This window comes from Rhinolophus ferrumequinum, chromosome 25 (genome assembly GCF_004115265.2).
Source record: "Rhinolophus ferrumequinum isolate MPI-CBG mRhiFer1 chromosome 25, mRhiFer1_v1.p, whole genome shotgun sequence".
Lineage (NCBI taxonomy): Eukaryota > Metazoa > Chordata > Mammalia > Chiroptera > Rhinolophidae > Rhinolophus > Rhinolophus ferrumequinum.
Window position 1 is genome coordinate 24282619 of NC_046308.1, and position 21131 is coordinate 24303749.

Below are 21131 nucleotides of genomic sequence, written 5' to 3' on the forward strand. Positions count from 1 at the left end.
AGGGGTCAGACTGGAAAACATCTTGCTGAAGGTACTAGGACACCGAGAACATGCGATGAGAGATACTTGTCCAACTCAGCCCCTCCCGCGCCTCTGCCCCAGCTGTGTTTCCTCCACTCGGCACCTTCACGCAGCCTTCCTCATGTTCTTCCAGGTCACGGGAAGTGGCTGACTACTGGGCAGATGACGTCGGTGTCCGTGGCACAGAATCATCAGGGTGTAGCCATTGTGGACTGTGCAGAAATAAAACAACTCCTGAATGAAACGGAGCTTAGGTTTAAGTCCTAAACGAAGCTGCTCAATTACAGCTAAAGTAGCCAAAAAAGGCACTTTGGAACCAGGAATACAATCATGAGGCTGATTTTGCAAAGCCAATTAGATGCCACGGACAGACAGACAGACAGACGTGGCTGGGTGTGCTGGGCCCATGGCGGATCTTGCTGAAAGTGTCTGACACGAAAGCACGTGGGTGTGCAGGGCCTGAGATGGCTAGATGCTGCCTCCCTGCCCGTGGCCTGGCCCTGAGCCACCCATGGGGACAGGCAGGCACCAACTGTCAGCAAATGCACCAGTGCAGGCAGTCTCCAGGTGTGTGACCAGGAGTGCGGCTTTCCACATGGCCTGCAGTGAAGGCCAGAGCCCCGGCCGGAGCTCTGCTCTTTCATCTAACAGGTTGAAGAACAGCACTGGCAACTGGATGGCCATGGATAGGCTTATTAACTCACATGCAGTGTGTGGAAACATCTTTAAGGAAAACAGACCTTTTGTATTGTGGCAAAATGGACACTGGACAAACTCTGCCACGGAGCGTGAGGCCTCCCATTGTCCTCTGAGCTCCACGGGGCTGCTCGGAGCATCACGAGGCCACACCCAGAACAGCATCTGCAAGGGCACCGCTCCAGGTGCCTCACGTAACCCCACCTGGGCAGGCACCCTGCACGACCTCGGGGAGATCTGGGGCTGCGCTGAGCTTTCTGGCCCACGAAGGCCGTGGATGACTGGCCACCACTGCCCCTCCACAGGGTCCAGCAGGTGCCTCTCTGTGGCTGGTGGAACCCCACCGTATGGACGGACCACGGTTTGCTTCTTTATTCATCTGTCAATAGACATTTCAGTTGTTTCTAGTTTGGGGCTATGAATGAATAAAGCTGCTGTAAGCATACACGTAAAGGGAAAACACCCATCCTCAGAATGTTAAGGGCCCAAAGTTAACGTCAAAGACACTGAATGTGAGGGTGCATATGGCATTCTGGTGAGGAGCAACCTTGGAGCCCCATGGCGGCTCCTCCTTGCAGACACCTGCTTGTCCTATGTGAGAGCCGCAGGGACAGCACCTGTGCCCACTCTGCAGCCCACCCTGGAGGGTCAGGGAGAACGGCTCAAGCCTTCTATCAAGGGGGGTTTGCACAACTGCTGGAAGACGGCAGTGCCCCTGCACACCTGGCTCCCAGGGTGTGACCAGCTCCCAGCATCAGGTCAGGTCTGAGGAAGGACTCAACACTGGGAATATGACAAGGACGATCTAAGGCTTTGCAAACAGGAAGCATCTTCCCCATGCTAAGTGTCTAGAATAGGGCCCCTGTTTCTTATGGTGTGTGAGGTTCGAGTCTGTTCAGGTTTGCAGTGCTTTGCTAACGCCCCAGGTCCTGCTGTCACAGAGGCCATGCTATGCAAAAGCCACGGGTCCCTTAGTGGGTGCAGAGGAGGAACCCAGAGGATGTCCTGGAGGGCTCCACTAGTTCGGACACCATTTCTAGTACAGTTGGTGTCACTGCTGTTCAAGGTGGCTCAACTGAGTAAACAAAATTCCCAGCCCCCAGTCTTTCCATGCGATATCCCCTAGGCCTCGGATGCTGAGGAACCTGCTGCCTTATCCGCCCAGACCCAGGCACAAGGCCGCACCGTGCACAGAAGTCCATGGCAGGCATGCTAGGCTCGTGGGGGCTGCCACAGCTCCACTCGGCCCCCATACACTGAGATTCGGCCACAAGATGTCCCCAGGACACTGTTTACCAACACATGACTTGGTGGGCAGCCTGGAGCCCAGCTCAAGTCGGCTGCCCACGATCCTGTGTGTGCCGCTGCTGTGCCTTCAATGTGAAAGTGAGGGCCGGGTACAGACTTCGGGTCTGTGTCTGCAAACACTTCCTCTTTATCATCTCTAGGGGTAGAACGCTGGCAGTCAACCCATACAGCGCACCTCAGCCATTCTGGGTTCAGCTGCCTATCAGTACCATGTCCCTTGACCTGGAACACACGCCTCCGTGGCTGTTTTGGTAAATACAGTGATTCTACCAAAGGACAGAGTCACCAACGTTCTTGAGGAGCTGATAACAGGAACTTAAACAGGGGCAGGGGCACATTCCCTTACGTGGGGCTGGTTTCACAGCCTCCTGAGGCTGTGCCAGCCCAGTGCCTGGCGCCTTGGGATCCAAGTCGTAGGGGCATCCCAGTGTGGTAGTGGGTTTGGACAGGGCTCTGGAAGGGCTCAGAATAACCAGTGAGGCACCCCTCCCTTGCAGTGGGCTCTCTGCAGAGCAGCCCCACTTTCCCCAGCACCCCGCGACGATGGACATTGCTGCTGGCGCCGTGTGCGTGTTCACGGATTTGTTTTTGCAAGGAGGCTAGATGGGTTTGCAGACGTGTCTGACAGAATTCTTTGCTATTGGCATTAGCCTGTGGCCGTCGTCACCTCTGGTCCAGTCTCTAGGGCCTTGGACATCCCTGGAAATGACTGTGAAAATTTTGTTAGAGGTCAGGGAGGCATGTGTAAGACGCGAGAGCCCAGCCATGGGCTGGACCACCAGAAGTTCACCTTCCAAAATGACCACCCCCAACCCAGTGCCCTGCTGCCTCTGGCCATGTCAGCAGGCAGGCACCTCCTGCAGAGATGAGTCAGATGACGAATGTTCTGAGAAGGTGGCCCTGACAGACTATGGCTGCTGCCCCAGCACAATGCCCTCAGAGCATGGCCTCTTGTGGGAGCTGTGGCCAGGCTGCGGTTCAGGGAGGCCACCCTCCATCGTCTGAGTTGACAGCTCCCTGTGAAGAGCCACCAGAACATGGCTTACCCAGCAACTTCCCTCATGTCTGATGAGGTTCAAGTTGCTACAGCCAAAACAGCTGCTCCTTCACATGGACATTTGTGACATGGAAACCCCTCTGGATGCAACCCCCAACATGGAGCCAGCTACAGGACAACCCCCAACATGGACCCGGCTACAGGACAACCCCCAACATGGACCCGGCTATAGGACACTTGGGGACCAGCGTGGTTCCTCCTCAAGGTGCTGGAGGACACCCAGCAGCACCTCTGTCCAATGGGGTCAGCAAGGGAAGCCAGTCCCTGTTCCAGGACATCTGTGAGCTCAGGCTCAGGGCTGCCTTCTCGGGGACAATACTCAGTCCCTGGGCAGTGGTCATAGGCCCCTGAGGAAGGCTGGGTGAGGGTCAGCAGTACACGTTGGCGGCAGTGTAGTGGGGTCTTTCCTTAAGGGGCCTGGGTCTGTGACTGAGGAGCCAGGTCTCAGGTCAGATGTCTTTTTGCTAGATCCAGAACACTTCCATTCATGTGGACTAAGTCAGACTTTAGCAAGCTGTCCTTCAATTTCATTTCCAGGGACCCACGATCAACCAGCCTGCACTGCACCTCTGCAGATCAGACTGCTGACTACTGCTGTGACCCCACCGGCCACCACAACAACCATGTCCACCCTGTCTTTAGCAATTGCGTGCCATCACTAGGCCCTGTCGCCCCGGGTTCCCACTGCACTTAGTTATTCCTATTCTGTGGCAGCAGCTCCCACTGTAGTTTCTGCCCTGCAGAGGAGACCGACTGCAGAATTCTTCAGGGAGGCCAGGCTTCCCTCACACGTGTATTCCTCACAGTGATGAGGAAAAGTGCGTCCTCTGGACCCTCCCATGGTGGGTGAGCAGATCTCACATGATAAGTTGCCTAGAATACCCTAATCTCCCTAAGCCCTCAGATACCCCCTCTGCGGTACCCCAAGGTAGTTCTGGCATTTCAACCCCACTTAGCGTACCTGCCTTGTGGTCCATGTTTCAAACAACCAACCAGACCTTAGAGCCCTTTCTAACCCCTCGAGCTGCGTCATCGAATCCAGACCCTCTGTTAGTGGACCTGTTTCAATGGATTCGGCCTGATGCATCTCATATCTTGCCACCTGGATCCCACACGTGTTCTCCAGATTTCTGCCTGCATAAGCTGGGAAAACCATGCAGCTCTTTTGGAGCATAGCCACCTCCTCATGGGTCACACTTTGTACCTCACCTTTGGGGGCCTGCTGGGACCTGAGTCTAGTTATAAGCAAAGGGGGAGGGGCCATGTGGAGAGGCTGGGAGTCCGGAGTGTCCTGCAAGGTCCCTGTCTCAGGGGAGACCATTCCAGGTCCTTCAGGTAAAGGTCCTGCAGTAAACTTTACTGATCTCCTCAGGCAGGGCCGAAAGTGGGCTCTTCTGGCAAAGAAGCCAGTGGAATGAAGGGGTTTGAGGCCCCCAGCTTCATTGGGGTCTGCCCACAGCCCCCATCCTAATGCTCAGCGTCCTATTTCTTCCCCATCAATGGCCCAGCTTTAGGAGAAGATGCCCTGATAGCCGGACTCAGCCACACATGGGTGGAGATGCTGGGTGCACTGCCTGCTCTGTCTGCTAATTCCCACTTTCCCTGTGTGTGTGGTGCCGGCTGTGACTGTGCCTTAGTCACGAGGAGGGCCTGGCCTATCTCACTTAATGCTGCTCTGCTGTCTGCCCAGAAGTCACCCGGGACATGGCCCCTTGCCATCCCTGGTCTTGTTCTCTTTGGGGTGGCCCATCCTCCCACTAATCCTGCCTTGGGCCTGGCCCCACACCACAGGCTCTCTCTGCATAGTTGCCTGTGCTGTCCCTCCTCGGTGCTCTCCTTCTGTCTCACTCGCCTAGAAGTTAGTCACTTCCTTCTACTGTCCTGGCCTCAGCCCTGTGAGTCAGGAGCTCTGGCTGTCCTTGGGGTGAAGAGCCACATGGAGTCAACAGGACGTGGGGATCACGCTCAGTGTCCCCTGTTGGATGGGGCTGACCACCCTGCCCAGTGGAGGGCCCACGGATGACTCTTGACTCTGATCCTGAGGGGTACCAGCGGCGTTGCCTCAGAGAATTCATACCTCGAGGCTGCAGGATCGCAACTGTAAGTTTACTGTAAAGCACCGCCAGGTTGGCCTCTTACCTGGGCCATAAGTGCCCAGACGTCTGGCCCAGTTACTCTTTGTAAACTGCAGAGTCACTATTGTGCAGAAAGCGAGGACTCCAAGGACCAAGCTCTTCTCATAACTGAAGGAGGAGAACCCACGACTTGCCATGTTCTGGGGTCCTTGAAGCACGGCTTCCATGTGTCCAGGTCAGGTCGAAGTTCAGGCGCCACCTCCCTGCCATCTGTGAGTCCTGAATAGGGAGCAGGTAAGTCATGTGCGTGGGTAGAGTGACCATATGCTGATGCGCTCATCCTTGGAGCCAGCAGCCAGCAAGCCGTCAGGGGCGAATGCCACGCAGTGGACAGAAGCACTGTGGAAGGCCAGCACGGCCAGCGGCTTCATCGTCCGCCAGTGAAACACACGAACACGATGGTCCCAGCCTGCGGTGGCCAGGATCTTGTGGTCTGGCCGGATTTTGATATCAGAGATGCCAGGATTGGTGAGTTTGTGAGTTCCGCACACCTGCACGATCGAGAGCAGCAGAGAGAACCATTAGGTGGCTTCTTAGACCTGTCACAGAGGTTCCCACCCACGGACACCCCTCGTCTGGCAGCTGGAACAAGGAGGGAAATGAGGGCTGCCATGATGGCCACACACTCCTGCAAATGTACCCCTTACCTCCTGGGAGCCGGGAGCACACCTGCAGAGGGGAGCTGCTTAACCCCTGCCGTGGGCTGAACCCTCGGGTTATGACAGAGGACTTCACATCCTTCCCTCAGAGAGCCCCTGAGGCCCCACAGAGCTGTTCCTCTGCACAAGCTCCCTGCATGAGGTCCTTGGGGGAATCCAGGTCCGTGGGCTCTGATTCCCTCCCTGTCTGACCATCAGGAGAAATCTCAGTGGGCTGGGTTCCAGGGCCCCTCAACTACAGAAATACATTGCACCCTAGCGTCTAGGTGAGAGACATTTCCAGCTTGATGGCAACATAAAGTCAGCATTTCTCCTTTTTGGAGAAACCTCACATCTACCCCCAAAGCACAAGAAAACTCTATCTTCTGCAAAACTGAGAGACTAAGTGAAACCTCAAAATGTGAGAGGGGTTGAAAGGCTGGATAAGTGAGGGACAACACCAACGACACAGGCTGCAGAAGCAGCTGCAGGGCACACTGCCCTGGCTATGGACAAAGTCTTAGTCCCCAGCCTGGATCTGAGAAGAAGGCAGGTATTGGCACAAAACAAGAAGTTGCACAGGCATATCCCATTTGCATGGAGCAGCCGTCGGGGGCTGGCCTCTTTCTGGGCACCCCCACACTGCTCAGTGTTGGATGATGACCCCTCTCCAACGTGCCTCCTACAGCAGAGAGGGAACCAGAGCTGCCTTTGTGGTAATGGCCACTCTTAGTTATACAGGACTGTGTCGTGCATTGCATGGCATCTGACATCTCTGTCCCCACACTCTAAGTGACAGAGGCACTTTGCCATCATTGTGACAACCCCAAATGGCCACTTCCTTCCATTGGCCAAGCTCTGTGTACCACAAGCTCTCGCTGCCCAGAAGTCACCTTTGCAATCCTTTACCAGCACCCCCTTTTCTCCTAATTCACCTTTAGCAGCCTCAGTGAGAATCACTCATTTTTGCAAAGATAACACAAGGAAAAAAGAGGAAAGAAACACAGAAAAATAAATGGCAACATTCCTCGGAAGCAAATGGAAATTGCTGACAAGCTTTTTTACCAAAACTTCAAGAAGCAGTTACCTCCATAAAACAAAAACCCAAAGCAGCACCCTGAAACTAATATAAAATAATATCGAATGTCAACTATAATTGAAAAAAAAACAGAGGAGGAAATGAACTGGCAGAGTGCAGGAAAAAGGTGGAAGCAAAATTCAAAGAAATGAAGGGGAATAAGAAAGAGTAGGATGAGACTTGTAACAAGACAGTGAAGGCAGAAATGGTACAAAGTGAGCAAAATGAAAGGGAAACAAAGAGCTACAATGGGCTGGAGAGAAAACATGGAAGACAGGCGGAGGTGCTCTAGCATTCACTGATTTAGAAAATCAGTTTTAATTTATAGAAATTGAAGTCTGATCATCCAAGTCCAAAGAAAGGCTCTAGAGTCAATGTTAAGACACACCTAGTAAAATCATTGGACTTAATAGCTAAAGTCCTTTTGGTAGTCAGGCAAAAAGATCAAGTCAATTTATAAGGATAAGGTTTAGGCTATCGTCAGAATGTTCCATGGACACATCTGTGCCAGCAGACGGTAGAGTGATGCCTGTAAAGGCTATGAAGGGAGGCCTGGTCCAAGAATTTTATATCTAGCCAAACTGTCACTCAAGTATAAAAACAATAGACAAGCATTTTTGAACATGTAAGAACTCAAAGAATATGCTCCAATAAGCTCTCCTTGAAGGACTAGAAGATTAACCCCAGTCTCATAAGAGAGAACTGGAGAACTACAGCAAATGGTCTGGCAGAGAACATTGAATCTACTTACTTGTAGGATTAGGTCTAAAACAATATGGGGATTATGGCTATAGAACCGGTTATGTAACTAACAGAAACATGGGAGGATAGCAAGAGAGATGGGATATTAAGTTCACTGGTTTGCTTTTTTGTCATTTGGGGGCAAAGATATAATAGTCAACCTCATACTTGGGAGATTATCTGATACCCCACCATAAATAAAGACAGAACATTATTTCCTTCCCCCATCCTGCAATGACATTAGGTTCCTTTGTTTCCTAGTATTTGCCCTTGTATTTCTTCATAAGGGAATAAAAACATACTCAACAGATTTATGATTGGATTCCAAAGTTAAATCCAAATCTGTGCTATGTATAAGAGAGCCGCCAAAAGAGTGATTGACAAAGATATACCAGGCGACTAGAGACAAGAGAAACAGGGGTCCAGTCTTAGGAAAGACTGAATTCAGAGCCAAAAGTTTTATGGCAGACTATATACCATACTTAAATGATAGAGCACAATTCACAACAAAGAGCTATGAATATCTGTTCAACAAATAAACAGTCTTATCATTCATGAAGCAAGAACAATAGGAAAGTGGCGATGACGGAGTAATTGGTACCAGACCAGTCCTCTTGCTATAAACAACCATCAGACTGGACAAAATATACTAAGCAACTGTGTTCAGGAACTGGACAACAGGCGGGAAGGGCAGCTGACTAGATGAGTCTTCCAAATACTCCAGCAGCTCTCTCCCTAGGGATATGTCCTGGCCGTGAGTCCAGGCGCAGTATAGCAGCCATGTGAAACCGAGGAGGCAGGATCCCAGTGTGGGGCAGCTAGAGCAGCTGAAACCTGTGGGGTGTGGCAGCAGCATGGAGGGAGCTGGTGGAGGGACTGAAGGCCATGTGTGGTCCCATGAGTCCTGCGTGAGGCTGGGCTATGCACACTCAGGGTACCATATAAGGTTTACCAGACAGTAGCTGTTACAGGGTTAAAAAGAATGGACACAAGAGACCAACAGTGATCTCAGGTCCAGCTGGGCTGAATACAAAGACTGTATGACAACTCAAGGCCAGCTGAGATGCCACATGGCCTGGCTTCAGGAATGAGGATCACACCTTTGGGCAGGGTCCACGCTAGACCTACGATGACAAAGCTGGAAACCAGGCCCTCTGAGGTCTGGAGGGGAGGCAGAGTTTGGAAGTTGGTTCCACCACATTAGAGGAGCCTCAGGATGACCCTGGAATTTCCACAGACCTGTCCTAACAGAGCATAGAGCCAAGCCTACACAAGTTCAAGGTGAACAGCCAGTAACTGCACTGCTTGCGAGAACAAAAGTGAACACTCTTCAGAGCAAAAAAATAAAATCTAGGGTCTCCAGCACATATTATTTACAATGTCCAGCACATAAAAAAAAAATTATTAGACATGCAAAGAAACAGGACTATATGACCTATAGTCAAGGGAAAAAAAGTTAACAGAAATTGGCCTAGAATGGCACAGATGTTGGACGTATCAGACAGAGACTTTGGAGCAGCTATTTAAATATGTTCAAAACAAAACAAAACAAAACAAAAACAAAAGGAAATGCATTAAAATAATTACAAAAAACTGTTTTGATGAGTGAACAGATAGGAATTATTATTACCAGATAAATGGAAATTATAAAAAAGAACCAACCTAGAATAGCCAACACAATATTAAAGGAGAAAACAAAGTTGGAAGACTGATGCTACCCAACTCTAAGAATTACAATAAAGCTATGGTAACCAAGACAGTATGGCATTAGTGAAAGAAAAGACAAATAGATCAATGGAACAAAACAGAGAGCTCAGAAATAGACCCACACAAATGTAATCAACCGATCTTTGGCAAAGGAGCATAGGTAACACAATGAAGAAATGATAATCTTTTCAACAAATGGTGCTACAACAACTAGATATCCACATGCAAACAAATGAATCTACACACAGACCTTACACCCTTCACAAAAACTAACTCGAAATGGACCACAGACCCAAATATAAAACACAAAACTATAACACTCATAGAAGATACCATAGGAGAAAATCTAGATGACCTTGGGTTTGGCATTAACGTTTTAGATACAACACCAAAGGCACAATCCATGAGAGAAATAATTGATACACTGAATTTCATTAAAATTAAAATTTTCTGCTCTGTGAAAGACACTGTCAAGAGAATGAAAAGACAAGCTACAGACTGGAAGAAAGTATTTCCAAAAGACTCATCTGATAAAGGACTATTATCCAAAAATATACAAACAACTCTTAAAACTGAGCAATAGGAAAACTAACAACCCGATTAAAAAATGGCTCAAAGACCTTAACAGACACCTCACCAAAGAAGATATACAGATGGCAATAAGCATGTGAAAAGATGCTCCCATCATATGACATCAGGGAATTGCAAATTAAAACAACAGTGAGATACCACTACACACCTATTAGAATGGCCAAAATCCCGAACACTGACAACACCAAATGCTGACAAGAATGTGAGCGACAGGAACTCTCATTCACTGCTGATGGCAATGCAAACCGGTACAGCCACTTTGGCGGTTTCTTACAAAACTAAACATACTGTTGCCATATAATAAAGCAATTGCTCTGTTTGGTATTTACCCCAAAGGAGGAGAAGTTTACGTCCACTCAAAAAACTGCACACGGGGGCCGGCCCGGTGGCTCAGGTGGTTGGAGCTCTGTGCTCCTAACTCCGAAGGCTGCCGGTTCGATTCCCACATGGGCCAGTGGGCTCCCAACCACAAGGTTGCCGGTTCAATTCCTCAAGTCCCGCAAGGGATGGTGGGCTCCGCCTCCTGCAACTAAGATTGAACTCGGCACCTTGAGCTGAGCTGCTACTGAGCTCCCGGATGGCTCAGTTGGTTGGAGCGCGTCCTCTCAACCACAAGGTTGCTGGTTGGACTCCCGCAAGGGATGGTGGGCTGCGCCCCCTGCAACTAGCAACGGCAACTGGACCTGGAACTGAGCTGCGCCCTCCACAACTAAGACTGAAAGGACAACAACTTGAAGCTGAACGGCACCCTCCATCTTCCTAAGATTGAAAGGACAACAACTTGACTTGGAAAAAAGGCCTGGAAGTACACACTGTTCCCCAATAAAGTCCTGTTAAAAACAAACAAACAAACAAACAAACAAAAAAACTGCACACGGATGTTTATAACATCATTATTATTCACCGCCAAGACTTGGAATCAACCAAGATGCTTTCAGTAGGTGAACGGATAAATAAACTGTGGTACATTCAGACAATGAAATATTATTCAGCACGAAAAAGAAATGAGTTATCAAGCCATGAAAAGACATGGAGGGACCTTAAATGCATATTACTAAGTGAAAGAAGCCAATCTGAAAAGACTATATGCTGTGTGATTGCAAATATATGACATTCTGGAAAAGGTGAAACTATGGAGAGAGTGAAGAGATCAGTGGTTGTCAGGGGTTAGCAGGGAGAGAGGGATGAGTAGGCAGAGCAGAGAGGATTTTCAGGGCAGTGAAAATACTGTGTGTGATACTGTACTGGTAGACACGATCTTCTTCTCCATTTTGCTGGGAATCTAAAACTGCTCTAAAAAATAGTCATACACACACACATATATAGTCATAAACACACACATATATATGTAATATAATATAATATAACATAATATATATGTTACCTAAAATAAAGAACCATAATAAAAAATGTAGAACTAAAAGCTCAAAACTGAAATGAAAAATTTGTAGGATAGGCTTAACAGCAGATTGGAAATTAATTTTTTTTTTTTCAATCTTAGTTGTGGAGGGTGCCGTTCAGCTTCAAGTTGTTGTCCTTTCAATCTTAGTTGTGGAGGGTGCAGCTCAGCTCCAGGTCCAGTTGCCATTTCTAGTTGCAGGGGGCACAGCCCACCATCCCTTGCAGGAGTCGAACCGGTAACCTTGTGGTTAAGAGGACGTGCTCCAACCAACTGAGCCATCTGGGAGCTCAGCGGCAGCTCAGCTCAAGGTGCCGTGTTCAATTTTTAGTTTCAGGGGGTGCTGCCCACCACCCCTTGCGGGACTCGAGGAATTGAACTGGCGACCTGTCGGAATCGAACCGGCAGCCTTCGGAGTTAGGAGCATGGAGCTCTAACTGCCTGAGCCCGGAAATTAATTCTTAAAAAATCAGTAAACTGGAAGACACATCAATAGACATTATCCAATCTGAAGAAGAGAGAAAAAAAAGATTGAAGAAAACTGAACAGAGCCTAGGGGACCTATGGGACAATATCAAACTATCTAACTTACAGACGCCCCAGGAGAGTCAGACTACTGACAACCAGATGAAAAGAAAATCTTGAAAGCAGCCACGGAGTGAGATATATGCCAGTGCAACTACACTACCAGAAATGCTAAAGGACATTCTTCTAGCTAAAGAAAAATAAAACCAGAGAAAAACTTGGATCTACAGGAAGAGCACCAGAAAAGATAATAGTCGGATAAATATAAAATACTATGTTTTCTATTTCCTGTAAGTTTTAGGAAATAACTGATGATTAAACACAAAACAATAACATTATAAGGTGGAGTTTATAATGAGTGTGGCAGTAAAATATATAACAGCACAGCAGAGAACATGGGAGGGTGGGGCAATGAAATCATGAGGGTGCAGGGCTCTGACACATGACAGGCAGGGTGACAACACTGATAAGTAGACTTGGGTAAGTTAAGGACGCGTACTGCTAGCCTGCGAGCAAGCACTCAGAAAAACAATGACAAGAGCTATATAGTGAAGGAGCCAAGAGAGGAAATGAAATGGAATACTATGAAATAAATATTTGATTAACACAAGAAGGCGTAAAAGAGGGTAAAGTAAAGGAGTAAAAGAGGGTCAAAGATAGAAGTGACAAGGGGAAAACAAACACCAAGATGGCAGACTTAATGCCAGATACATCAATAATTATATTAAGTGCAAACAGACTAAATGCTCCAATTAAAAGGCAGAGATTGTCAGAAAGGATCAAAAAGCAGGACTACAACAGATGCTTTTAAATATACAGAGATCAAGATAGGTCAAAAGTAAAATAGAGATGTATTATGCAAAGAGGAAACACAAGAGAGCTCTTTTTTTAAAAAAATAAATTTTATCGGGGAATAGTGTGCTTCTCCAGGGCCCATCAGCTCAAAGTCATTGTCCTTCAATCTAGTTGTGGCGGGCACAGCTCAGCTCCAAGTCCAGTCGCCATTTTCAATCTTGGTTGCGGGGGGTGCAGCCCACCATCCCATGTGGGAATTGAACCAGCAACCTTGTTGAAAGCCCATTTTCTAACCAACTGTTCTAACCATCCGGCCACCCCTCTGGAAGCTCTTTGGCAGCTCGTTGTCTTCAATCTAGTTGTGGAGGGCGCAGCTCACTAGCCCATGTGGGAATCGAACCGGCAACCCTGTTGTTCAGAGCTCGTGCTCTAACCAACTGAGCCATCCAGCCACCCAAGGAAGCTCTTGCTTGGCACAGTCTGAGTATCAGACAAAGCCAAGTTCAGGACAAAGAACATGACAAGAGATACAGAAGGACATTTCATAAAATGACCACTCAGCAGGATGTGGTAACCACCTTAAATGCTTCTATTCCTAATGACAGAGCTTCAAAATTCATGAAGCAGAACTGACAGAACTACGGGGAGAAATAGGCAGGTTCACAACCCCACTCAGAGATTGTAAGACTTCACTCAGTAACTGGTAGAAAACTAAACCAAAAGACGGGTAAGGATACTGAGACCTGAACAACACTACCAAGCACCTTGACCTAAGTCGGGCTGACAGAACACTCCGCCCAACAACTGCAGAACACATGCGCTTTCACCAAGATACACCATGTGCTGGGCCAAAACACAAGCCTCAATAAATATCTGCTTACTGACATTGCACAGGGTACCTGCACTGACAGCAGAATTAAACTAGATTAAAGATATCTACAAATTCAACAAATATTTGGAAATTAAATAATATACTTCTAAGGAACCACTGGATCAAAGAAGATATCACAAGGGAAAATAGAAAGAATTTTCAACTGAGTAAAAATGAAGACATAGTAAATCAAAATTTGTGGGACAGACCTACAAAGGCTGGTGACTAGACTGGAAACTGACTCGTCCACAGCCCCGCGGAGGGGCGGCACGAACCCAGAGAAGCACCTAGAACTCTGGGCACTGTCAACATGCTGACTCACACTCAGGGGCCCCTACTAAACAGTTCCTAGAGAACGGATTTCTCAGCTTCTGGAAGGAGGGTTTGAGATGCAAGAATGCAACACTTATGGTACAAAATAGTAACGAGGAGATGCAATCTGTGTGCAAAACCAACTCTGTGAGAGAGACGATTACATCTGAAGGAAGGGAGGGCGAAAGGATTAAAAAAAGAAAAGCTACAAAAGGATGTAGTAACCAGAAGAAACCTGGCCTGAGCATTGCTAATAGTTGGCAAAACTGGCTTTTAAGCAAAAATCCTTTCCAGAGATAATGAGGGTGACTCAAGAAAAGGTTCAGTGCCCCAGGAAGATTACCATTCTGAACTTATGTGTTCATAAGCCAGCTTTGAAATGCAGAAAGCAAAAATGCACAGGACACAGGAAAAGTTAGCAAGATGTGCCACAGCTGGAGGTTCCACCTGCCCCTTCCAGGGCCCCTGGGTCACAGGCACATTGGATGACATGTCTGGCCCTGTGTGCACAGGTACAGCCGTGCAACTAGCAGTGAGAAGCACTTCCTTTTCAAGCACATGTGGAATACTTATGAAAACTGGACTGGCCTCCACATTTCAAAGAGCTGATATCATTCAGACCTTCTTCTCCGACCACAATGGAATTAAGTTAGAAACTGAAAAATAAAAAATAACTGGGGGGAAAAAAATCAAACATTTGGAAACATAAAAACACTCTAATCAGCTCAGCAGTCAGAGAACAAATAAAAATTGGGTCCGCCCAGAGTGAGTGGTGATGAAGACGGCGACATCACACAATGTGGGACGCAGACTTCAACGGCTGTGAGAAAGGAAGGCTGGGAACGAATGTGTCATGCACCCAACTCAAGTCAGCAACAGAGTGAGCCCAGAGAGCACGGAAGGAAGGCAGGGGAAGAGCAGAGCAGAAACGCTGAAACAGAAGAAGAAAGATAGAGCGACAAAGACAAGACTGATCAAGAATAAAAAAGGAACAGTCCTGCAAATACAGCAGAAACTTAATCATTACAAACAACTTAAAAAAAAAGGTTGATATTAAAATATCTTGAGAATTTTTATGCCTATAGACAAATTCCTAGAAAAATGAAACGCCCTTAAATCAGGAAACCTAAACTAGTCCAAGGAGAAAATCAGAACTTTCCTACAGAGAACATGTCTGCCCCATGGGTACAGGAAAGGACTGACCTGTGGCCACTCAACAAACAGATCCTCTGACAACTTGTCCAGAGGTCAGAAGAGGGGATGCCTGCCCGCTGATTCTGGGGCTGCTGACACCCCGATACCATAAGCAGAATGAGCGACAAGAGAGGGGATGCAGTTTAGTCTGACAGACAACCCTGAACATCTGTGACGAAGCCCCTCACAGCACATGCTATGTAGTGGGTTATTTTAGTACCATACGGTGGTTTTAATGTTAACAACAATTGAACAATGCAATTCACTAAATTAACAGATTTGAGAAGAAAAGCCACGAGTCTGATAGCCCAACACCCTCTCATGTTCCAGATTCTTTCCCCATCAGAAGTAGACAAGAACCTAACCCCATAAAGAGAATCTGCCAAACACGGCGGCAAAGGCAGCTCTCCCTGTCCAACCTGAAGCAGGTCAAGGATACTCGCCAAGGCCCCTGCTCCCACTCAGCATGTCCTGCACTCCCAGCTCCACACACAGGCTGCCAAGATGGGCACAGGCTGGAGCAAGGCCATGAGGGTGTATGCCGCAGTGCATGGGTGAGAAGGCAAATCCCACACGTGTGGAGGCGTGCATCTGCCCCAGCCCCCCTGACTCCCACGGACAGAGCACTGGTGGCTGGAATGAGCACGAGAGGCTGATCATCTCCATCCCACATCCTTTCCTCCCCTGTGAACTTCGCCGCCGTGCCAGTGTTGCCACCTGGGAGGGCCCGAGATGCCCCACCTGCCACGGTCGAAACTCCTCTGAAAACACAACGGCATCGAGGCAGAGGCCCACAGCACACGCCTGGCTCCTGGGTGGGCAATGAGAAGCAATGGAAGATTCATGGGGACAAACTGGAAGAGCCCAGTCCATGTGCAGGGCTCCTGTTTCTAAGGACAAGGAAGGCCCACTGGGGTGCTCACGGCGAACTGGCCAGGGCCCTGTCCTGCCATGCTCCTGAGACACGTATGGTAGGCTGGGTGTGCCCAGCTCTCTTTTCTCTTATTATAAAATCAGGAGGAACATGCTTGGTCAGGGCCCTATGGGCTCCCCAACCGACCCCACATGTCCTGCTGCCGACACTTTAGAGGGAAGCCCCTGGCAGGGCTATGGAGAGGGAGGGAAGTGGCCACGCAGCAGGGACACCTGGCCAGCCTTAGGCACGGGGGGAGTGCGGTTAGTCTGCTTCCCGGCCCAGGCTGGCTGGGGTGGGGTGAGAGACCTCATTATTATTTAAAGGCCTAAAAATACTGCTGGCCGTAAATCAGCCCCTGCTTCAAGGCCATGGGCCCTGCCCCAAGTGTGGGAGGAAAGAGCAGGTCTGCGCACCACCTGTGTCTGACGACAGCTGAGGCCCAAGCCCCCCGTGGCTCTCGGGAAAGTCACCTTGGGAAGGCAGGTGAGCAGTCCAGCATCGCAGCAGGCCCCAAGGCTGCATCATGCTAACGAGGCTGGCTGAGGGCTCCTGGCCACCACCTCGGGCCCTCGCCAAGCCCATCCTGGACTAGGACCCTCCGGGAAGGATCCCTGGCCACCAGTGGCTCTCACAGCGCATGACCTCAGGTGCCAGGAATGCGCACGTGGCGCAGACGCCATCTGGTTCCCATTATCCACGCTCTGCTGCGGGAAACCTCATCTGCGTCTCTGCGCCCAGCGCCCGCCTGGGAGAGATTGATTTGGGCTCATTAGAGACTTCAGCAGCAGGCCGTGAGGTGAGGCACATCTGTGCCCACGTGGCTCGTGGGCCGGCGGGCAGCCGTGCCGCAGTCCTCACTGCAGGGCTGGGCACAGTGCACCGAGGGACCCCGGCCGAGGACGCCTGTGGATGCTGAAGGCCTGAGGCCCCCAGACACTTCCTCCTCAGAGGCTTGCGCTTTGCGAACCAAAAGGCTCCAGGGCCTCTGGGCCAACTTTGAACGTGACATCCAGTTTTCTTCGGGCAAGATGGCCATGCTCAGTGGGTGGAATGTTCTGCTTTGACGTGCACTAGTGAGCAAGGCCCCGGCCCAGGCACCACCATCACACCAACTACGTCCATTCTGCAGTGCCTGCTCCCCTTCTGCTTTAACTTTCCAATTCCTGTATAATACACTCTGCTTTAATTTTTCTATTCATCGGTACAGTAAAAGTTCATCTCTGGACTGGAACATGCCCCATAAATTTAAGTCTTAAGTTCCAGCAGCTGTTTCCTGAACAAGCCAGGAGTGACCAGACAGATCTGGGCCAGGATGGCAGGAGGGCCCATTCCCAGAGGGCCTAGGGCACTGCAGCCTGGGCAGCGGCTCTCAGGTAAGCCACCGGGGTCTTCAGACCTTTGCAAAGTCAGGCTGATGAAGTTCAAGACACAGTGGGATGGAGCGTTGGACCTCAAAATGGGTGGGTCCCCACGAGGCTCAGGGAGCAGGAGGTCGGGGTGTGAGGGAGAACCCTGATGCCCGGAGTTGGGAGAGCTCAGCACCCAGCAAGGCTGATTCGACTGCTGAGAACCCAGCTCATGAAGACCCAGCACTGGAGTGGCTCCACCCCAGCTTCTAAAAATGACCACCATCATTATGACTTTCACTCCCACCCCCTACCAGGTTCACGAGACCCTTCCTCTGGGATAGAGGCAGAAGAAGCTACACCCTGACTGCCGGGCCTGGCCCCACTTGAAGGCCTGTCTGACACCCTTCCTTCGGGGCCTCTGTGAGCTCCCAGGAATAACAGAAGGATGGAGAGATGCTAGAACAACTGGGAGAGGTGATACCAAAGAAGTGTGAACTTGTGCCCTATCCCCAAATGTGACACGTGAAACCCTCCTTCTCCTGCCTTGCTGGACTCTGACTGGGCTGCTCCCCAGGACTCTAGACAGACCCTCAGATCCCTTCCACAGAGACACCAAGCAGCCTCACACCTGGGCAGCTGGCGTCACCCCACCACTCCTGCTGCTGGCGACTTGCTCTGGTTCTAGCTTTGGTTCCCCAAAGGGAGTGGTCTTTGTGGGATGCTGGTGGTCCCTCCAGCTGCAACATGAAAGGGCACTATGCCTGCTGGGCACCACTGCTTGTCCTGATTTTCACCTGGGGCCCATCTCTCCCCCACCTCACCCATGTGCCTGGAGGGCCCAGAGGTGCCCGTTCAGGGCCTCTTCCTCTGGCTATGGGGGCCCGGGCTGGGCAAGTGAGAGGTGAGGTAGGCTTGCCAGGCTGCTGAGCTAGTTTTCCCCACCCAGAGAGAGGGCCCAGGAGACCCCCTCTTCCTTGTCCCCTGTCTGTGGTGGGAAGCCTGGACCACACAGCCCTGTAGAAGAGGCAGCGCTCCAGTGGCAGGGCCCAGGTGAGGCCAGGAGCTAGGCCACTGCTGCTTCTGCTGGCACCACCTGGCACCCTGCTATCCACTAGACCTGGGTTCGCAGAGCTGCCTTTCCAAGGAGCTTCTACTTGCTGGCTGTGGTCAAGGCTCAGCCTTCCAAGCCTCCCTGGCTAATGGGGGCTCCTTGCCCACCCCCAGAAGTCAATGTACACCCAGGTCACCCTCTGGGGGCCAGGAGATACAGGGCACACCCAGTATCTCATCTCCCATGGCCTTTAATCCCCTGGGACCTGCACCAGCGTGAGGCCTGGACAGAAGGCTCTCCACCCCTAAACTCCATCCCTCCCGTCCTAAACAGAGCTGACCATGCAGGCTGCACCCCCCCATGCAGAGCATCAGGCACAGGCCCAGACGTGGCCCCCAGGTGCTTCGCAAGGCATGCTGGGTGGGAAAGTCCACTGGCATGTTATGAGAACGTTTACTGGGACGTAGTGGGAAAGTTTTCAGCAATTCCCTACTCTACCCAAGGCCTCACATCCCTTCCCCACTGCCCGTGAGGAACAGCCTCCCCGGGGCCTGCTTGCAGACCGCCACTGGGGCGTGACTCCGTGGATTTCTCTACATCGGGCAATTTTTGTTTTTTGATTAATCAGTTCCTTACTGACCAAATTCCTCTGAGTTTTCGCAAATGGGCTTGCGTACTTACTCCTGGACTCTACATGCCTTTCCTCTAGATGGACAAGACGTGACTGCTGTTAACCCAAGGTCTGAGAGAAACCCAAACCATGTGAACGGTTCACAAACGCCCATGCCCCCTTCTTCCTGCGTTGGCCCTGAGGACAGGCCAGCCTGCGCCCCGCCTCAGAGTGATTAATTAGCCAGCGATCTGCAACAACTCCTCTTCATGCCTAAATATTGTTTCAGCCTATCAGACTGTTAGTGCAGAGCAGGATAAATGACACCTTGGGTCTGGCGCACTGACCTGCAGGGCCTGCTGCTCATCCAGGCTCCAGACAGCCAGCGCCTTCTCTGCGGAGCCTGAGACGCCCCTGGCCTTCTGGGAGTCAAAGTCAAGGCCTATGACAGGCTCTGTGTGGCAGGCGACGCGGCTGCACACCTTCCGCTCAGAGACGTCCCATAGGGCCACCGATCCGTCCTCATAGCCGGCCAGAAGGAGCGGGCGGGGGCTGGAGTCGGCCTGTGGGGAAGAGCATAGCAGTCAGCTTCCGAAGGGTCCTGGTGTATTTTGGGAAAGAAGGGGCTTAAGAAATGGGCTGTCTCTCCTGTTGGCCCTGAGGGCAGCCCCGCCGGGGAGCTGTTTCTTATGTTCTTCACAGTAACAGTTCAGAGGCTCTGCACGCCCCCTTGATGGCTGACACTGTCAGTTCAGGGCCTGCACGGGCTGGTGTTGGGGCACCCCAAGCGCGGGGACAGGAGGGCACAAAGCCTCGGGGCAGCTTAGTGTGCCCCTGCCTCACGCTGCCATGCCAGTGCTCACCAGCCAGGATCCTGCCAGGATTGCAGGGCGCCGCTGGGCCCTCCTTTCCACAGGCCTGAGACTCTCAACCACCCCTTGGTGGGGCCAGTCACCTGTCTACAACCACTAACCAAAGAAAATCGCTAGCTCTGAGTCAATGAAAAATGAACTTTCTGTGCTTTGTCAACGTCACTGCAGAAGCCTCCCAACCCCCAGGCCTAGTGAGCCGCGGCGGCGCTGAGCTATTGTGATGAATGAGGGCGCAGGTCAGAGGGCCCGTGCCCTGGGCAGACACCTCGTTTATCTAGCCTCTGCATCAACTCCAGAAGAGCACCACAGGAGCCCATGTCACCCTGGCACCGAGAGTGGTGGCCCTGGACTTGGTGCTTAGTCCCCAGATATCACCAACAGGAAACACCTCCAGGACAGGTGCCCAGGTTGCTTCTGGGACAAAGAGCACCTGGCTGATGCCTTTTGCTCTTCATTCGTCTCCGTATTCCCCACTGAATTGCCTGGGGTTGGCCTCACTAGTGTCAGAAAGAGCTGAGCACATTTCCTCCCCAGTGAATTTTCCAAGAGGCAGGAGCTCAATTGTACCTTGGTGAGCTTCGACCAGGCCCAGCCTCTGGATGGTCAACAGTGAGAACAGGGGCCTCGGGGGGACTGGCCAGTGAGACTACCTCACGTTACCTGCAACTCTGAGGACAGTCCATTGCTGGCGGGCAAGGCTGGCACTGAGCAGAATGCCTGGGCCTCACTGGATGTGGGCTGACAGCATCACAGAAGCCCTCCTCGCCCACTTGCTGGAGCTCCTGTTAACATGCTGTGCGGGCACTTGTGCCGATCCAGAGGGACTCTGGGCCCAGGTGCTGCATACACCGCACAAAGCACCTTTCCATGGTGTTCTGAGCGCCCAGAGAGAACCCTCCCTCGGCTAAGCAGGTGACCTGGATTAACCAGAGGCATCAGGGTGTATGTCTAATGTGACTAGACACCACATACTCAACCTAAGAAGCAGCGCTTTCTCTATGTGTCAGAGGGGAAACTGAGGCTGTGGGCTGTAGTATATGTCATAGGGGCCCAGTTAGTGATGGGAGCCAGGGGGAGCCTGACACAGACCAACTCTTTGATCTGGACTCTTCCGGATGTGCCAGGGGACAGGGGACACAGCCACTGAGAACTGCACACAGCCACAGCGAACCCTCCCAGACCAGAAGTGGGCCGGAGGAGTTTTTGCACGTCCCTGGAAATGCTCATACAATATTTTTTTCTGTGACAGTATGTGTTCACACAAA

General features: G+C 50.8%; 1 protein-coding gene across 2 annotated transcripts in view; it reads right to left on the reverse strand.

Annotated features, from left to right (window-relative positions):
* Positions 1-456: 456 nt before the first annotated feature.
* Positions 457-21131, reverse strand: part of GNB1L (G protein subunit beta 1 like) — a 61324-nt gene continuing 40649 nt past the window's right edge. For both annotated transcript variants that reach the window (XM_033098160.1, XM_033098161.1), the window contains 2 exons: positions 19342-19557; positions 457-5708 (listed from right to left, as the gene is read on the reverse strand). In XM_033098160.1, the coding sequence (XP_032954051.1) occupies positions 5457-5708; positions 19342-19557 (468 nt within the window). In that variant the 3' untranslated portion in view covers positions 457-5456. The remainder of the gene's footprint in view (positions 5709-19341; positions 19558-21131) is intronic.